Here is an 18,995-nt window from a genome sequence, read left to right as displayed (position 1 = left end):
AACCAACAAACTTTAGTTTAAATCACTCGAACACACAACGTCTTGCAGCCATAAACAAATATGCGTGACTTCTGACCTGAAAATATACCTAAATTAATGCACTTTTCCTTCAGTGCCCAGATGTTTAAATAAATTGCCTTTTAGAAAACTGAAACCAAACATGTGCGTCCCCCTTTCAAAGATTTACATCTTCAGTGGGAACGAATGGCCTTGGAGCCGAGGGCCTTAAAAAGACAGGAGGTGTTGTGAGACAAGCAGGTTAGCGATGCTGGTTTTGGTCCGTTTATGGTATTTGTTGACAATAAGATAAATATTAAATAAAGCTAGCTTCCTCCTTCTAGTTAATAAGCAAATGTTCTTTCGGCACAACATCTAACATCTTCATTTCAGCATCCTGTGATAAAAACACACCACAGCCTCGTTCAGACAGGAGCTTAGATGATGTTAGCGTGGCGTTGATGCATGTTCTGCTCTCAGCCGAATGCATAGAAACCGCCCAGTGGGAGCTCTGCTAATGTGACACATTAGCTGTGTTTACAAGTGTCAATAAGGGATGTTGAGGTGGGAGCAAAGGGGAAATTAATAAGCCCTTCCACGTTCCTCCCTCTATGATTTTCTTGCTGTCTGGATAACCTAATAGGACCGATATTCCCCACAGGCACCTGCTAATGGCTTGTCACTACACAGCCTCCTTATGGGATTGAGCTTGAGAAAGCGAATGTGTCGGGCTCTCTGTGATGGTTTTAGCATGTTAAGTAAGGCCATTTTGACACTAAGACTTGTCATGAATCTATCCAGTCATTGTAAAAACGTCTCTGCAGATTGTTTTGTTGAGCATGGAAAAATATTTGAATCTTCAAAGGTATTCTGACTGAGAATAAAAGTGTTTTTTGGAGTCTGTTGACATGATTTCAGGATAACAAAGGATGTCTTGAGACTTAAAATGAGGAAATGTATTGAGACTGTATTAGTAGGAATAATATTCTCTCGATCTGGACAATAGAGTTAGATAATTGCTTGCTATTTTATTTCCTCAGTAGAGAGCTCTCAAAGCATTTCCACAGCATTTCTGCACAATAACAACTGCTGCTCTGTTGTTTGATCTCTGGGTCCACAGACAGACACACGCTCTCCGTCCCAGCTGCCACCTTATACAGCACATGCACAGTTACACACAGTGTCGCCTAGTGAATAATGCAGGTAATAAAGCAATCTAGTTAAACTAGGTGAGTGACACAGCGGTTCAGTAGATTAAAGGCTGAGAAGCATAATGAATGCAAGACAAAGGCTGCACGTCTCTACTGAACACATGAGCAGTCGGCTTCAGCTGCTCGCCATCACTCTTGACTAGCTTTGCGAAGCAGGATGCCTCCGAGAAGTGATGCATAGGCAGACAGACATGGTGAAGACGCACATTTACGGGAAATGATCCAGTATTTCAGGAAGCTAAAAGAGTATTCGGTATTATTATGATGCTATTAATCTGCTTTCTCTTGATTTTTCTGCAGGTGTCCTCGCATTCCTAGCACTGCAGGTAGGACTGGTGTCATCAGCACAGGAGCTGTACCTCGGCCAGACGTCCCAGGACTCTGTTTCCATGGCAGCCACCCACAGCAACCCCCCATCTCCCCCAAAACCTCTACCCCTGGATTGGCATCAAGAAGGCTCCAGTAGCGGGGAATGGTCATCCTCAGGCACTCAAGCCACAAATATAATTTTTCCTGATGTTGCCCTTCCCCCTCTGGCCTTGCTTCAAACCACCAAAGCTTCCAGCCTGGCTCATGAGGATCCTCCCATCCCAGACACAAATACTGTCACCCCAAACACTGTGAGCACTGACAGCCTTGTGAATCAGCCCCAGAAACCCAGCTCTGATGATGTAAACCAAGGCCTTATGCACAAATTTGTCAGGGTACCTCAAGTCCATAACCTAGTTACTGTCAGTACTAACCAGGCCAGCAGCAACAGCAGCAGCCCTAAATTTTCCAGCACAGCGATCCCAAATATAGATGTGGAACCTGCTCCAAACCCCTTGGCTCTTACGTCCAACTCTGGATCCGACAGAGGGGATACACTCGATCCACTTCACACAGAGCCTCAGAAGTTGAGTGTAGAGGAGCCCAGTGACCCCAGGCAGCAGTCTGCTCCAGATCTGCAGCCCTCATCCTTGACTGCCCTCTCCTCTTCCTCAGTGGACAGTGAAGCTGCACGAGGCCTGAAACTCAGGGAGCATGCTAAAGGATCCCCAGAGCTGGCGGCGCACCACACCATCACCCAGCGGGAGGTGCATGGCGTGAACGAGCCCCCCACAGATGAGCTGGTGGTAGAGCCAAAGGAAGCGTCTGTTCCCCCAGCCCAGAGCCCGACGGAGAATCTACCTTCCACTGCTTCCACCGCAGCCCTGTCCGCTGAACCGAGCCTCAAGCCACCAAATCCAACAGACATCCCAGTCAACCACACCGCTACCAGCGAGACCACCACTGAGGAGGGTCGTGGTCTGGTTCTTCAAGGTAACGGCACAGGCAGTCCCCCGGGGAACGTAACTGCATATGGAGGTCTGTTCTCCAACAGCAGCTCTGTGGAGGATGCGCCTGCTCGGGGGAACAGCTCCGAGCCCAGCGGGAACTTCCTGAACAGGCAGGTGCCGGCGACCACCCACGACCCCTGGACACCCGGCAACAGCTCGGGCCCCACCGTCGAATCCCCGCCGTCCCGCATGACCATCTGCCTGAGCAGGATGGACATTGTGTGGATCGTGCTGGCTATCAGTGTGCCTGTGTCCTCATGTTGTAAGTACAATCAGAACATTAATGCATATAAAAAGACAAAAATTCTGTTAAAACATTTGTTTTCATTGAAAGAAATAGTTCTGCATTTCAAAATGTTTTCCTATTTGTTTTAATGCAGCGAGTTTAGATGAGAAAATGAACACTGCTCTCACATTTGTATAGTAAATATTAAGCTACTGACAGCTGATTCCTGAAAACCTGTTAATGCCCTTTTTTACCGCGACACTTGACAGCTCAGCTCAAAATTACTACACGACACACAACCAATTTCTAACTGTACTTAAAGGTGGCTTTCGTCTTTTCCCGCCAACCACCGTTTATTCGAACTGTGGCATGTTGTCCTGAAACATGACAGCCTCCACCTGAGCAGTGTGGGTGCCTTCAGAGGCTATTGGAAGCAGCAGCTATTCCAGTTTCTGTACTAACCCATTGTCCTCTCCTGCCTCTGCCTGCCATAGCTGTGCTGTTGACTGTGTGCTGTATGAGGAGGAAGAAGAAGTCGTCAAGTCAGGAGAACAACCTCAGTTACTGGAACAACGCCATCACCATGGACTACTTCAGCAGGCACGCTGTTGAGCTGCCCAGAGAGATACACACTCTGGAGAGTGAGGTACAAACTACTGACACACTGTGACTACGAATTTATTACTGTTCAGCGCCGCACACGCTAAAGTGGTGGGACATTTACTTGATGTTTCACTATCAGTCAGCAGAATGCTTTTAATGAGTATGGAAACAACAAGAGGATCCGTGTCCAAACTCGCCTGTCAGCAAGCCTCGAGGCCTGCTGGAACGCCCTCGAGCATGACACTGTATTACTGCGAGTCACAGGGATGCTATTTGGGACAAGTAAAAAGAAAATTTCCCTGCAGGATGTCTACTAAAGTACTGATTCTTAGACAGTTTTTTAACATTGAATTTTCTCTTAATTTCAATTTCTGAGAATAGCAGCAACTAAATGTTGGAAAATCAGGTAATAAAGCATTATTAGGTGGGTATAATGTAAAAGTAGTTATTTGATATGAATACAGTCCTGAGGGTGTTTAAATATAACATTACATAAAGCACCGCAAACACTGCTTAATGGGTGGCTCATATTTAGTGGAAGAACAGCAATATTTATCAGTACCTTCAGCTGACATTGATTGATTGGTTAATTTAAATGTCCTCCATCAAATGACACCCGCTCCATATGGGCTCACAAGGCACCAACAATGTAAAGATCCACATATTTTTAAGAAAACAGAATATCAAAAGGTGGAGTTTTATCATCATAAAACATTGTAGTATGAGGGATATGTGGTCTTCGCCACCATGCAACTTCGGTATTTCTTGTCGAAACAAAACATTTCCTCAACATGTTACCTTTGAGGAAACACAAACAAATCCTGAGTTCTTAAACTGAACCTTTCCATGATTTTCAGATTTCTAGCATTTCTGTGACACGAGAACACAAAAACACCCTCAACACCACAAACAAGCACATAAAGCACATGTTCTTCTGTAAGGTCTTTTTATACACTGTTTGTCTACCAGTGGTAAGTTACCAGATCAGCACATTTTCATACTGTACATATTGTGCGATTTATGTATTGTAAACCTCATATTTGTCATATCTTGGTCCATCGTTTCTCTGTGTTTGTGATACCTTATACAATGTATTATGATGGTTGTTGATGTGACGTTTTGCTCCAAACACATTGATATTTTCACCCTAAAGTTTGGCCTCATAAAGAAACTCTTTCATGCTCATGTTGCTTTGAAAACTCCCATAAATCTTTTGAACCAACAAACTCTGCTGACTGGAAGTGTTTCTAACTATGAAGTTCAGAGCTTAATCCTTAAATATACAATTTCCCCTTTATACTTTCATTAAGTAGCTTTAGGATCGTTAAAATTGTTTTGTTCCAGCCCGTCTGATATGATCATGTTGAGTAATATTGTGCATTAGCTTGAATTAGCTTCCAGCCTTTAACTAAAGCTATACAACGCTTGTATGTTAAAATATGAAATTTTAATAGCTATAGCATTCCATTAACTTAATACTCTTTACACATAATTCATCCTGATAGATGGGTTATTTGAAAACACTTAAATCTAGTTTGTAAAGTATTTTTTAAATAACCGATCAACTAATGAAAGTAAGTTTTAAGAGGTAGAATTTTTTCCATGAGCTGTTTACTTTTTTTTGTCTATCGCCCGCACGTTTTGGTAAATCTTTTCATGAAAATTACTCTTGATTATAATGAGGAAAATATCCATATTGAATTTAAGTTACTGATTGCCATACTTCTCCTACATAGAGAAATCTAGCCGTGCAACTTCTTAGTTTTCTGGTGCATTACACTGCCATCTGTTGGAAATGTCAGTATATAACAGTGGTATAGATTTTAGTGGGCACTTATTTCATTTTTATATATCACACTGCTTTCTCTGTTTGCATTTTTTTTGTGTATTGTCTTCTTTCTCTCCAGTGACCATTTCATTGTGTGTCTCCTCTCTTTTACTTCCGTGCCGTTGCTCAATTTGCATTCCTTTGCCGCTGGTGGGTATCAGCAGAGGAAGGCTGAGGTTGGATCATGTGTAGGATGCCCTTGGTGACACCCAGGTGTTGTTTTCCCACCTGCTTTGCCTGTCTGCGTAGAGCAGAATCCTTTTACTGTAGCCTCCCTGGTGCTCTAGGTAAATGACAGCGCTCCGGGAGAAATTATCCTAAACTTAAATGAGGGTGTTACTTTGATTTGATTGGATCTCGCTGATGAAAAAAATTACCTCACTCCTGCTGTAAAGCAAATCATTTTGTTTTTCACACCTCCCTCCTTTCAGCACCACCTCATTACTGCTGACTCACCATCAACAACCACTTCTACATCACCACCCCCCTTTACATTAAGTCCCTCTCCTGCTTTCTTCTGACTCATCTCTTCCCTTTTTGTTTCTCCACTCATGAAGCTTTTACATCTTGCCCTCCACCTCCCTTTGTATCGCTGCTCATCTGGCTTCATCACATATCTTTGTTCACCATCTCCTTTAAAAGCTCTCAGATGCAGCAAACCCTGTATTTTATTCTGTGCGCTCCCACGCTAAACCGTCTGCTCATAGAGTGGCTTAGATACAGTAGACTGCAGCGTGAGCCCTGAAGCGTGAATCATGAATTACAGCAATTGTTTAACACTTAAGCATCTGCACTAATTTCTTTCTGTGTGCTTGTGTGTGCTTTTGCAGGAGCATGACACCTGTCTACCCCCTAATGGAGACTACAGCGGCAGCAGCGTGGTCTTGGTTAACCCTTTCTGCCAGGAGACCCTCTTCATCAACAGAGACAAAGCTTCTGCCATATAGAAACAGAAAAAAAGAGAGGCACTGTTGGATGGTCGTCCTCTTCTGTTGTTGTCTATTTTATATATGTGGTAAATATTCAGAGACTTTGACTTTATACTGTATATTACAAACACAAAGAGCAACCTGAGAGAGGAGTGATGTAAACAAAACAGACCATATTTACTATGAGGATGCACCTGCATATTTTTCTGATGTACATTTTCTACAAAAGGCTTAATTGTGATAAAGGTTTTTATTGTCTTTATAAAATACAGAGTATATGTGGTTTTGTTTCATGGCAGTGGCTTCATGGTGAGCACACTGTGGATGTTGCCACATGAAAATCTGCTTTAGAGAGAGAAAAATGTGCTATGAAAGCTGTACTTTACTGATTTTATTATTTGTTTTCAAATCAATCCCAAAATACTTAGCCTGTTGAACTTGAATATAGCACCTACATATTTAGGGGGAGAAACAGATGTGTGGAAAAATACTGTTATTTAAAATCAGGACCTGTATTTATCAAACCTCTAAGAAATATACATGAGTATGCTCTGAAAAGCCAATTAAGGAGTAAAAGGTTAACTAAAAAAGTAATTAACTGGAAGCAAAGACAGACATTTAAGGACCTTACCTCAACTCTTAAATGATCATTTGATGAATCACCTGTATGCTCACAGAAGAAACAACCAATCAGAGACTCAGTTCATTCTTTGACAGAAATCTTATTTTACTCAGTGATGTTATTCTGTCAAAATGTGTGCTATTAGTTTTTTTAGAAATGTTTATTAAGTTTTAAAACAATTAAACTGTAAAATGAAGAGCAATCCAATATACTCAAAACACGATGCATTTTCAAATATCTTCTAGATACCAGAATTGTGCAAAATTAAACATAAAATATAAACGTTATTGGATAAAGTGTTCAAATCTTGTACTTTAGTAAAAGTACCTTTATAGTAAAGTTAAAATATTTCATTACCAGTTAAAATCCTCCATGAAAAATCCCACTTAAGGAAAAGTTTTCACAGCAAAACATAGTTAAGCTATTAAAGTCCTGGTTTGATCCCTCTGGCTTATAAATTACATATGACATCATTAGATTATTAATATTGAAGCATTAGATTGTCAGAAGCATGTTGGTAGTTAAATTGAGCCACTTTCTAACCAGTTTTATATCCAGGGACAGAAAATAAATGTGAGAAGTCGTCAGATTATTACTGGGAGAGGAAAGAAGAAAAAGCAAAGTTCTGATCTTTGATTTTTTTATTTTTTTTTTGGTGAGATATCAGGTCATTTAAACATATAAATCCCTATATGTTGGAGCTGTAAACAACTAATAGATATCTATAATGTGACCCTGACTACATTTTGATTTTTGTAAGTCATCAGAAGATGCTGAAAACCGCAGATTAATCTTTAACGATGTGTTGTGTGTTTTACTTTAAAAGCTTGTTATATCATCCATCGTGTCAAATCTTCATCTTAAAAGTAACTAAAGCTGTTAAATATATATAGTGGAGTAGAAAGTACAATATTTCTCTCTTAAATGTAGTAAAGTTGAAGTATAGAATAGTATCAAATGGAAATACTCAAGTAAAGTACATGTACCTTTAAATTGTAATAAAGTTTTAGTACTTAAGTAAATGTACTTAGTTACGTTCCACCACTGGTTATAAATAAGGATTAAATGAATGGAAATTGGATGAAATCGAAAAAGTTATGAAATGTAACCAAACTGGAGAGGAAAAGAAAAACTGCTGCAGGTAGATAAGGTACATCTGACAAATCCTACATGTGCTAAAGTAAGTTTAGTTCCTCTTTGACAAGTGCAATAAAAGAAAAATGCAGAAAGAAGAAAAACTGTAGTGTAACATCCTGTTAAATATATATATCACCTCTGGATCTCGCTGAAATTATTCATGCTGCATTTTTAGATCAAACAATATTTGAAAAAGACTTTTAAGTGTGATGTGAATTTGATTAGGAGCATAAGTGAGTGAATATTATCTTTCAGCAGTTTGATAAATACCGGCCGACATTTTATTGGTCAATTCGAGCAGTTTATCTGGAGTCCGAATGTCCAACAAGTTGTGAGCGACACTCATCTCTCAATCAAAAGGAGCTGACTTAAAATGGCTTCCCCCCTCATGTGTCACCAGCTTCTCTGAAGAGGGACCACATAGATGTCTTAATTCCTTCTTTTGGCCCTTTATATATCAGTATGTGTGCGTGAATGTCCCTTTTGCGCATGTAGGTACACTGTGAAAGTGTGCACTGAGGTTTGTGTGTGTGAGCAGATGAGTGGAGATGCCCCCCTTCCCCCCCAAACCAAATATCACGATTCCTTTAAGTCTAAGAAAACTTTGTTTCAGTTTCAGCTCAGTTTGATCTGATTCTCTGTGTGCGTCTGTTTCTGTGTGTCTGTCTGTTTGTCACTTGTCTGTATCGTGGAGTGGCTACTGGTTAGTGTGAGAAAGAATTTCCCACTGCTGTCGGAAACAATTAGACCGACCTTGCTAAGTGTCTCCCTCCATCAACAACGTGTTTGTCCGTCAATGCAAACTGTGTTTGTTGAAGTGTTGGATGATTGTGAATAAGTTGCTGGACCACATATGTGTTTGAGGCTGTCAGAAATCCTGACCAATAAAAACACTGAGACAAATAATGAATATTTACTGTGAGCACATACAGAGGCGGTTTAACTCAAGTGCGTCTGAATATTTTGTTTCATTAATGAACCTGTGGTCCTTCTGTCATCTGTTTTTACTTTGCATTGCTGCCGTTTTATTCAATAATCAATGCTGCCTGCCTCTATCGTCGCTAAAGATTTTCTGCATTATGAGATGTTGTTCTGAAGTCACTGAGTCAGAAGGTGATGCTGAATAACACAGTTAAACATATTGATGTTTCCTGCATCGGATGCTCACAGCTGGGCTTGTTGTTTTGCACGCTCAAAAAGTGGATATTTTACAAAACGTTCAGTGGCACGGTGGAGCAGTGTTCAACATTATGTATTTTTTGTACTGTAGTATACACTGTACTTTTTACTGCTGAGCAATAAAATAAAAAAAAAAAAAAGACTTGGATTACTCTCTTTGGCTGATTAATTCTGTTGAAAACTGGATTTAGTCAGCAGACATTTTCTCACATGTCGAGCATTAGAGCTACTTTACAGCATGCGCGAGTCAGATATCATACCTACTGGTTTAACAGAGCAGTGTAACCGGTACTGCCGACCACAGCACATCTATTGATGAAGCGAGTTGGAATGTTTCTCTTTGTGCACCAGGGCTGCGTCGGTCAAGTGACCTCTGGCTCTGGGAATCTGACGTCAGTTCAATAATCTGTTTACAAGCCTGCTTTGCTGCAGCGGAAAGGCTTAATTTGATGTGAGCATTATTTACAGATTTGTAGGCCTGTTCAAATCTGATAAAACATGATCATTAAAAAGTTTTCTTTGCTTTTTTTTTTTTTTGTATATCTTTCTAAATGTTTATAAATAAAATGAGTGGGCACATGTTTGGCTAGTTTAGTCCAAATATACTTTAATGAGGGTGTACTGCAGGAATGTGAGGTTTCAGCTATTAAAATTCTGATGGAAGTTTTATTCAGTCAGATTAAGAAGTTTAAATTGCCCAACTCGTGTTTTAAACACATTATTGGGAGTTTCTGATTTACCCTCCTTTCAAAACAACACACGTGTTTTTTTTCCTGTAGCTGAACTGTAATGTTACTTTAAGTATTTGATCTTAAAACACAAGCATGTTTGAAACCACAGTTTGCCAGGAAACAATGATTAAAGGGAGAAACGACAAGAAAAATTACCTGTAACCCAAATTTACAATATTAAACATGAAAGCAACTGTTGAAGTCAAAAGGACAAGTTATAAAGTTATAAAATTACATACAACATTCATGAATTAGTATCTCATAATTTTAAGTATTTGTGGCTGTGCAAGCTGGTAACGGTTTTAATTGCTTCTTGTTTTATAGACTGTTGAGTTGAATAGTTGTATTTTTTTTTAACTCTTTGCTAAAGGCAATAAAGCATGTTTTGTATCTATAAATTTACATTTATGTATATGATAATAAGATGTTTCATAAAGAACTCAGTGGTGCACTGTAATTAAGTACATTCACTCAAGTAATGTACGTAATTACAAATTCAATGTACTTGTACTTTACTGAGTATTTTATGCAGATTCATGCTTCTACTTCTTTTTTAAAACACACTTGAATTTGCTGGAACATGCATTGTTGAGCTTGAGACTTTAGAGATATGTGGTCCTTACAGAACAGAAACGATATAAACATATGATAATCTTAAGGAATATGATACTTTACTGAAGTGTAGATTAAACTAACCAATAAAGTAGTTAAAATGAGCACAACTGTAAATAACTACGGCACTAAAATGCACGTTAATTCAACAGTAACATTAAACCAAAAACATATCACAGTAAAACACTGACAGGGAGCATTTACTGCACAGTGTGTACTTTTACTTTTAAAAAGCTACTTTATGTACATTTTGCTGATGATACTTGCATACTTTTACTTAAGAAAGGTTTTAAATCCGGGACCTTAACTTGTAGTGGAGTGTTTTCACAGTGGGGTATTAGAGACCTACTTTTACTGTAGCACAGGACCTGAATATTTCTGTCACCACCGCAGAATCTACACTTTACACAAAGGTGGAAGGAATACTCACATCCTTTACTCAAGTGAAAATAGCATACAACAATGAAAATATAGCCCAGTCAACTACTAAGCAGAATTTGCGTCTTCAAAATCTTACTTAAGTTAAAGTACATTTACAGTATCAAAAATAAAAGTATTCATTGTTAGGCAAAATGGCTCAGATTAAAGTGTTATATTTATCGTATATAAATTAATGGAATATTACTTCATCGATGCAATTTCAACCCATGATACTATTGAAGCATCAAATTTGAGTATATTAATATTAATACTAATTAATATTAATTAATATTTTAGGCAGCCTATAAATGTTGATCTGAAAAGTAACTAAAGCTTTCAAATAAAAACATAAACACTACAGTAAAGTACAAGTAGCCTACCTCTAAATTATACTTAAGCGCTTGAGTAAATGTAAAAACGACATTTTGCTTTAACTTTTTTTTTTTAAATTTTGCAATGAGTTTGAAAGAATTATTTAAAAAGACAAGGTAACGTGACTCTATAGTTCCTACGTCATGTGACATCCGGTTCAGAGTCGAAGTGTTTCCGGGTGACGGTACGGATTTGTCAAATAGCCCGTGCATGGCATGGTTGACAGGATAGCTAGCGATTCAGACAGGGGCACCCGGGTGGACATTTTTTTTTTTTAAATCAGCTCGTAACAGAAGTTACGCTGTCAGAGTAAAGAAGCAACTCCGTCTCTCGTTGTCGTTTCCCCCCCCCCCACCCCACCGGTTGTCCTCGCCCTCCGAAAGTGAGCGGAATTTCACGTTTGTCATTGCTTCGGGGTTAAAAAAAAAAAAAGCTAAAAGTAAACGGCAGTTAACGTTGCTCTTTTGAAAATGGCGGATCTACCACCGGAGAAGAGCCTGGACGACTTCTTCGCCAAGCGGGATAAAAAGAAGAAGAAAGAGAAGGGGAAAGGGAAGGAGGCCGCCGCCGCCGCCGCTGCCGCCGCCGCCGGCGGCGGCGGCTCCGGCGGCTCCGGCGGGCCCACGTCGGCCGCGGTGAAAAAGACGAAGAGGGAAAAGGACAAATCGACTAAAAACGAGAACCAGGACGCCCAGGTCATGAAGGTAAAACCACCGCGGAACTTTCTGCCTCGTTTGGCGTCTCTTTTTTTTTTTTTTTCCCCCTCCCCAGGAACCGGCATGTCTTTAAAATAAATAAATAAATAAATAAAACACAGCCGGTTGCGTTTAATAACGGATGGGTGGACACGGAGGGGTGAGGACAGGGGGAGGACATGGGGTGGGTGAGGTGGGGGGGGAGGGAAACGCCGGTTGGCCGCCAGCATATGGTTTCCACTGACACTTTTTTTTTTTTTTGCCACGACACGCGTTTTTTTTTTTTTTTTTTTTTTTTTTTTTTTTGGGTGCTTCTCTTACAACGTTTAAGCTCACGAAGACGATGCGTTCAAAGCCTCCGTTTTATCATCCATAATACGAGACGTAAACACTCGAGATACGCGTGTGTTTTCTGTCAAAACCACACACAAAAAAAAAAAAACCCTCGTCTTCCCCTTCGCTGGTGTATAATCGTGGCTCTGCAGCAAGGCCGGGCCGCCATTTGTCACGAGTTTTTACAGGATTAACAGCTTCTTTTTTTTTTTGTAGCTTGCGAGGTGATATTATTATATGATTAGGGAGGGGGAGGAAAGAAAAGAAAAAGCGCTATCTATCGGGTAGATTAAATAATGTGTCACTTTTGAGTCTGTTCCTGATTTTTTTTTAAATGTTGGGGCCTGTGAAACCATTTCTGAGATTGGCCACAGTAAGGAAGGCTTTTTTTTTTTCTTCTTCTTCTTCTTCCTCCCATAAGAGCTTCACTTTACCAAAAAAAAAAAATCCCACTGATGACGCTTGATGGTTGTGAAATTTACCTTGTGTTGTACATCAAGTAATCTGTCCTTTCGCCAAGGAGGACGAGGAATGGAAAGAGTTTGAGCAGAAAGAAGTGGACTACAGCGGGCTTCGCCTCCAAGCTCTACAGATAAGGTGAGAGGAAAAATATCTTTGGTGGTTTCATTTGCATCTCCGGGGGGGGGGGAAATATAATTTGAACCGTGGCTTGTGCTTCTGCATCATTTGCAAGGGATGAAACACTCTCGCACTCACGCCTTGTATTTCTGTGTAGGTGCCATTGTCCTACACCTGGGAGGGGCGGGGGTAGGGGGGGGGGCAGTGGTTGTGGTTGAAAGTAACCAAGTAAATATACTCAAGTACTGTGTTTTAAGTACAATTTTGAGGTACTTTTACCAAACCTGAATATTTTCATTTCTGGCGACTTTTAAAAAAAATAAAATTCACTCCACTAAATTTCAGAGGGAAATATTGAACCTTTTTATTCCACAAAATTCATCTGACAAATTTGATTTACGTTGAGGTGAAGATTTTGACACGGTGGGTAATGTAGGAAGATTTTAAAATACAACACATTGATTATTTAGATTAAATCAGTGATTCTCAGCTTGTTCGTCTTCTGGCGTCTTACAAACAGCGGCGTGTAATCAGGGTCACATTTCAGATGTCCATAAATGGTTAACAACCACTAAATAGGGATTTATTTATTTTTTTTCCCCCTCTAAATTTCTCAAATGGTTTCATTTCACTAAATGATCCAATAGCTCACCCCCCCCCCCCCCCCCCCAAAAAAAAAAAATCAAATTTTCTTATTCCTCTCCCAGTAATCATCTGACGACCCCCCCAGATTTGATCCAGATACATTTAAGCAACACTGAATGATGTGTTGTATGATTGCTGACAAAGTTAATGTAAATGCTCAGAAGGAGACAAGCAAGAAGATTTGTTCCATCGATACCTTAAATTGAGGAGAAAACAACACTCTTTTGGGAAATTTGGTTGATTTCTGATTGTACGACTGCCTTGATGTAAAATCAGAAGGGAAATTTAAGGGGAAATGTGAGAAATCTACTCGCAAAACACAGAAGCTCCTGACTTTCCTACCACTTAACTGAATAACCCTGAAGGTCAGCTATAATGAATATAAAGGTTGTCTGTCTGTCCGGGGGAACCAGTGCAGCTCGGCATATGTTCACCTGCCAATCTGGTTGTTTGCAGTGATGAGAAGGAGGAAGAGGAGTATGAGAAGGAGGAGGTGGGGGAGGATGGAGAGATCATTCTGGTTAGTGGAGACAAAGTGTCCGGACCCTGGAACAAGTCTGGTGCTGCTCCTCCTCCTGCTGCTGCACCCGAGGGTGAGTGAACCAACTTCAGCACTCTTGGTTTTGTTATCTAAACTTTTTTTTTTTAATCACTAGAGTCGGGAAATAAAAGGACAGCGAGTGTGCTTGAGCTAAATATGTTGGAATTTGTGTAAAATTAAAAACAATTGGGTTAATTGTAGCACTGATTCTAAACAATACTCTTTATGGTTCACCTCAGTCATTTAAACTGAGTTTTTATGTTATGCACCTACTTAATAGGGGTGTTTTAGACTTGTGTGGATGCATGAAGAGCACTTTAAGGTTGATTTACAATATTTTAATGTATTTTATCATAAAACAATCAGCCGAAATCAGTTTTAACAAATTACAAATGCTTTTCTTGTCTAATTGATATTCCTTTGCTACAGAGGAAGTAGAGGTACCTGAGGCGAAGCCCTCCGGTGTATATCGTCCTCCAGGAGCCCGACTGTCCACCACCAAACGAGTCCACACCCAGGGTCCTCCTGAGATCTATAGTGACGCACAGTTCCCCTCTCTACTGGCCACCGCCAAGCATGTTGAGACGCGCAAGTAAGTCAAGCTCAAGAGAGAATGGCTTCCTTCATCTGATATGTTTGACTGATGTGACGTATGTTGGTGTTTCAGGGACAGAGAAATGGAGAAGACCTTTGAGGTGGTGAAACACAGGAACCGTGGCAGAGAGGAGACCGGTGGCGCTTCCATGCAGCAATTGCAGCTCGACAACCAGTACGCCATCCTGGGGGACAAGTAGAGCCGCTTCCCTCCGTCCCCTGGCCCCTCAGCACGGTCCTGCCCAGCCCCTTGAAGGAAGCTGAACTCCAGCAGTGTGGACTGCAGTCCTGACCGAGCTCACGCTGCCACCATCACCACACTGGTTGCTCACACAAACACACAGCCCAATAGATCCCCAAACACAACAGTACCACTGCAGCACATACGGTGACACTCCCTTTAAATAGATCACTAACACACTCAACATACATTTGCTTGGCAGAACTGAAGGGACTGCATCTGAAGGGGCTGACAAAAAAAAAAGAGGGAATAAATGAAACGGAATTAGCAAAATACACCCAAACGTACGACACTGCAGCTGCAACAAAAGGCGACGTAGTCGTCCTTTTGTGGATTGTACTCGGAGCAGCACTTGTGTGGTGCAACTTCTCTTTGGACTTCAACTTGCTTCGATAAAGCCACAGAAGATCGAAGATGACTTTAGGCAAGATGATTTTACAAACTTCTGTGAAAATATATTTTTTTGCAAGATCGTTATAACCCAATCGCACATGGTTATTTTGAGGTGGGTTTTTGAGTTGCGTTTGGGGCTTCAGGAGCGGGGATACTACCTCCTCAGAATAGCTGGTGGTGACAATGTGGACTGAACATCTTTGGTTTTTGTTTTTTTTTTCCGCTGTGGTGGTGAAGGGGCAAACATCAACCCCTCTTCCCCCTCCCCCCCCACATACAAGATGGCCATCAGGCTCTTTTATGTAGAAACTTTGAAGCTTTGTTTTTTTCATTCATGATGATGATGATGATGATGATGACACTCTTGCCAAGATCTATGGACAAGAAGCGATAGGTTGTGGTCCTCACTTAGAATTTCTATAAAAAGTGGCCTTACTGATAGAGAGAGAAACCGCATTGTCATCTGAAGAGAACTCTGCTTGTTGTGTCCCGGGCTGTTGCCTGCCTCTTGATCTCACCACTTTGTGGGAAAAAAAAAAAACAACAAAGAAAACAACAACAACAAAAAAAAAACATGCAAAAGAAACAAAACTTTTCTGTTCAAGAATGTAGTGCTGTTGTAGTTTGCCTGATGATTACAACTACTAACTGTCTTTCATATCCACTGTTTCATTACGCTGCCCTTTCTTTTCCTCTTTAAACATCAGAAAAGGAGTAATTGAAACGTGTTTCTTGACACCAGGTAGCCACAAATATCAGTGTCAAGAAAATGATGGGAAACTACTTTAAATGCATCTTTTTTGAGGTTGTTTGGCCTGAGTTCGCAACTTTTATAATTTGCTGTAAAGTGGTACGTTTCAACGACTTTTCTCAGTTTTTTTTTTTGTAATCAAGGCTTTTCCTCACTGGTAATCTTACCGTCTCAGCTCTCATTGAAGCTGTGTAGAACAGGCAGCTTGTGCATAACTTAATTTACAGCAGCTACTCATCTGTATTGCACACTGCCATCAAACCAACAGAGTCCTATCCACTGACAAAACAGTGGTATGCCCAGTTAAAAATCAAATGGGTTTTTACTACAAGCATAGTGATGTTTAGACAGGTGAAGAAGAACTGGATTTATGTTTGATGTTTGTCCTTTCCATAAAATAAGTCGCAGAGCATCGACCCTCGCTGGGACATTTGTGATGAAAAGAGAAGAGCCTAACCCAAAAAATAAAGTGGTCCTTGTGAATTTAGTCTTGTCTGAATCTTTAAAGTTGGAAATTTGGATTTATACAAAGTCTTTTTTTTTTTCTTTTTTTTTTTTTTTTTCTTTTCCCCCCCCCGAGAAAAGCTATTGTCCGTTTGTAAACTGAAGGCTTCTGTCAACCTGCTGTCCCTCCTGCAAATAACTTAATTCCTGTGGTTGTCTCATTTAGTCAGAGTAGGTGTTTTTGACACATGGTGGATAAATTATCAAAAGTTCTTTCAGTGCTTAAAAGAAAGAGAAAAACATTTCAAATGACCTTTAACCAAGTATATTAACAAATAAACTAAGCTTTTCTCACATAACAGACTTTTAATGATTATTTAAAGACCGAAACACCACCAGAACAATAGTCTTCTGTTTCTGTCAGGATTCAGGTGTTTGCGTCTGATGTGTCTCTTCTTTCATTTTGGCTTCCCCTGCAAAGATGAGAAGTTCACAGATCAAAATCAAATACTTGCAATTAATTGCCACTTTCTCTCTCTCTGCCTCTTCTCTCGCTTTCTCTCTTTAATGTAGTTTTCAATTTTATTACAGATTAAATGCTATTTAAATTTTTGTGGTAGCTGTTGTAATAGATTCTTACCTCGACCTCGCCTCCATAAGTTGGTGTAGTTCCAAAACCATGGTCATTTCCAAGATTGTTCCACCAACCGATGTAGCTGGCATCGTCCTTTATTTGATATACATTAGATTATTTTAATTACAGGACTTTATACTCCAAACCCTTCAATGTCTAAATAAGGTTAAACCATATGTATGTATATATATATATATATATATATATATATATATATATATAGATTTAGCTCAAAACCTCATCCGTAGTTACCTACTGTCTTACTTGAGAAATAATATACACAATATGCATCTGTCTGCATTTACTCTCGCCGGCCACACGGTGTCGCTGTCGTGAGTAATTAGTAACGAGAGCTCCTTCCGGTTGTAGAACTGCTTTCAAAGAGCGGGCTAACGCGCTTCACAGCTGCAAAAGCATAAGTCTGCATAAAATGTTTTCAATGTAAGCCAGCTAAGCAACTTTATTTATGCAGCACTTCCCAAAACAAGTTATAAACTGTTTATCAAGAAGAGTCAACACAAAATGTAACAATTAAACACCAAAGCCAAAGAAAAGAAATTTGAGTTTTAAGATTGAATACTGCCCTTTGGTTAAATTAGGTACAACCTGAATATATCAATATGCACTGATGCAAGCCACCTTAAAATCTTTATTTATCTTTTTAATGTTTGAAAAATTGGTGCCAATACTTTAAAAATGTAAACATGAAGGACCAGGCTTGTGTCTGAAGTTATTAAAAGTATATTTTTCCTGATGTTTCTTGTCACCTACCGCCTGCTGTATATTTGCTGCAGGCAGCGCATCTCCGTAAAGCCCCTGAAATTGAAATAGATAACACTTAAAATTGAAACGTATACAACCCTGAACTTGAGTGTAACATTAGACGTTTGGACTATTTCATTTCATCAGTTTGTTTACCCCGTTGCTTGGCGGTCACTGACATCAGATATCAAACAAAACAGAAAAATAATCAATCAGGCTGCAGCTGACTCTTTGAAAAAAAATGTTTTTTTTTTTTTGAAAAGGTACATTGAAGTCAAACTTGTGTCAAAATCTGGATTTAACCTGTCTGTTAGTTAAACATTAGTCCTACAATGTCAAAAATACAACACGGTAAATAAAATTGGATGGATTAATATAGAATTTATTTGGCTATAACCTGCAGCGCTAAGTAACACAAATAAAGTTACAGAGATCGTTGCAAATTAAGTACCAAAGTGAATTGTTTTCCTCAGCAGTTTAATTCAATTCAATTCAATTCAACTTTATTTCTATAGTGCCAAGTCACAACATAGGTTATTTCATGGCACTTAACACATTAACGTCCTTACAGCAAGACGTTACAATATTATACAGAGAAACCCAACAATTCAACAATTCCCACATAAACTAGGAGGGGGGAAAAAAACTCCTCTTTAAGGGAGAAAAACCTCCAACAGAGGGAAGGAAAAACTCCCTCTTAACAGGAAGAAACCTCCGACAGAACCAGGCTCAGAGGTTAGATATACATCAAAGTTAAACCCGGAAAGCTTTTAGATAGTAATAATTATGGTGTTAATTATTATTCATCAATTAAAGTTGTTTCCTCTATAGTACATCGAGGAAGATCTTTATATGACACTTGTCTTACCGAAGCTGCAACCATGAGTCCGAGCAAACAGAGTAGTTTAAGGCCTCCCATCCTGTAATCAGTCTCCTGTCTGCTCATACACTTGTTTTATAGTGACCATCTTAGTAGGTGGTGTCTCTTACACCGTCACTCTATAACTCCAACACTTGTTTAATACCAAAGTCCAACTTAATACCTATTTGTTAGCAAATGTGAAATGTGTTTACCCCACACTGTTGACTTTTGAATGTTAACTGTCTCCCAATTTCAAACTTTACTCTTACAGTTATTTTACCCACTAGAAGTAAAAGACATTACATTAATAGCAAAAACTATTTAACTGTAATCTG

The 18,995-nt window shown here is 39.7% G+C and overlaps 2 protein-coding genes and 1 long non-coding RNA gene across 7 annotated transcripts in view; 2 read left to right on the top strand and 1 right to left on the bottom strand.

The window, feature by feature from the left end:
- The window catches only part of tmem108 (transmembrane protein 108), a 49,725-nt gene extending 41,279 nt beyond the window's left edge, over positions 1–8,446 (top strand). For all 4 annotated transcript variants that reach the window (XM_069159664.1, XM_069159662.1, XM_069159665.1 and 1 more), the window contains exons 3-5: positions 1,509–2,789; positions 3,248–3,399; positions 6,015–8,446. In XM_069159664.1, coding sequence (XP_069015765.1) covers positions 1,509–2,789; positions 3,248–3,399; positions 6,015–6,131 — 1,550 coding nt within the window. In that variant the 3' untranslated portion in view covers positions 6,132–8,446. The remainder of the gene's footprint in view (positions 1–1,508; positions 2,790–3,247; positions 3,400–6,014) is intronic.
- A 2,910-nt stretch (positions 8,447–11,356) lies between these two features.
- cdv3 (carnitine deficiency-associated gene expressed in ventricle 3) lies at positions 11,357–16,441 on the top strand. 2 transcript variants are annotated; one of them, XM_069159656.1, is made up of 5 exons: positions 11,357–11,890; positions 12,735–12,811; positions 13,895–14,031; positions 14,409–14,571; positions 14,647–16,441. In XM_069159656.1, the coding sequence occupies exons 1-5, from the start codon at positions 11,657–11,659 to the stop codon at positions 14,771–14,773; spliced, it is 738 nt and encodes a 245-aa protein (XP_069015757.1). In that variant the 5' UTR covers positions 11,357–11,656; the 3' UTR covers positions 14,774–16,441. The 2 variants fall into 2 exon arrangements, with proteins under 2 accessions (XP_069015757.1, XP_069015758.1); XM_069159657.1 differs by having other exon boundaries at positions 11,359–11,890; positions 12,738–12,811.
- Positions 16,442–16,748: 307 nt separating this feature from the next.
- LOC138204408 (uncharacterized) lies at positions 16,749–18,747 on the bottom strand. Its single transcript, XR_011178795.1, has 4 exons — positions 18,667–18,747; positions 17,808–17,852; positions 17,043–17,129; positions 16,749–16,875 (listed from the first exon to the last, which is right to left on the bottom strand). It is a non-coding gene; the product is annotated as an uncharacterized lncRNA (long non-coding RNA).
- Positions 18,748–18,995: the final 248 nt, after the last annotated feature.

The sequence above is a fragment of the Embiotoca jacksoni genome, unplaced genomic scaffold (assembly GCF_022577435.1).
Source record: "Embiotoca jacksoni isolate LCO1_2020_lvr unplaced genomic scaffold, fEmbJac1.0.p SCAF_25, whole genome shotgun sequence".
Classification (NCBI taxonomy): Eukaryota; Metazoa; Chordata; class Actinopteri; family Embiotocidae; genus Embiotoca; species Embiotoca jacksoni.
The sequence above is the reverse complement of the archived record's forward strand: the minus strand, read 5'-3'. Positions and strand labels throughout refer to the sequence as shown.

Excerpts from the sequence above, each read along its gene's own strand:
- cdv3 (XM_069159656.1), top strand. The coding sequence starts at position 11,657 with ATGGCGGATCTACCACCGGAGAAGAGCCTGGACGACTTCTTCGCCAAG. Across the intron at positions 12,812-13,894 it reads CTCCAAGCTCTACAGATAAG|TGATGAGAAGGAGGAAGAGG; the intron begins GTGAGAGGAAAA and ends GGTTGTTTGCAG. Across the intron at positions 14,572-14,646 it reads AAGCATGTTGAGACGCGCAA|GGACAGAGAAATGGAGAAGA; the intron begins GTAAGTCAAGCT and ends TTGGTGTTTCAG.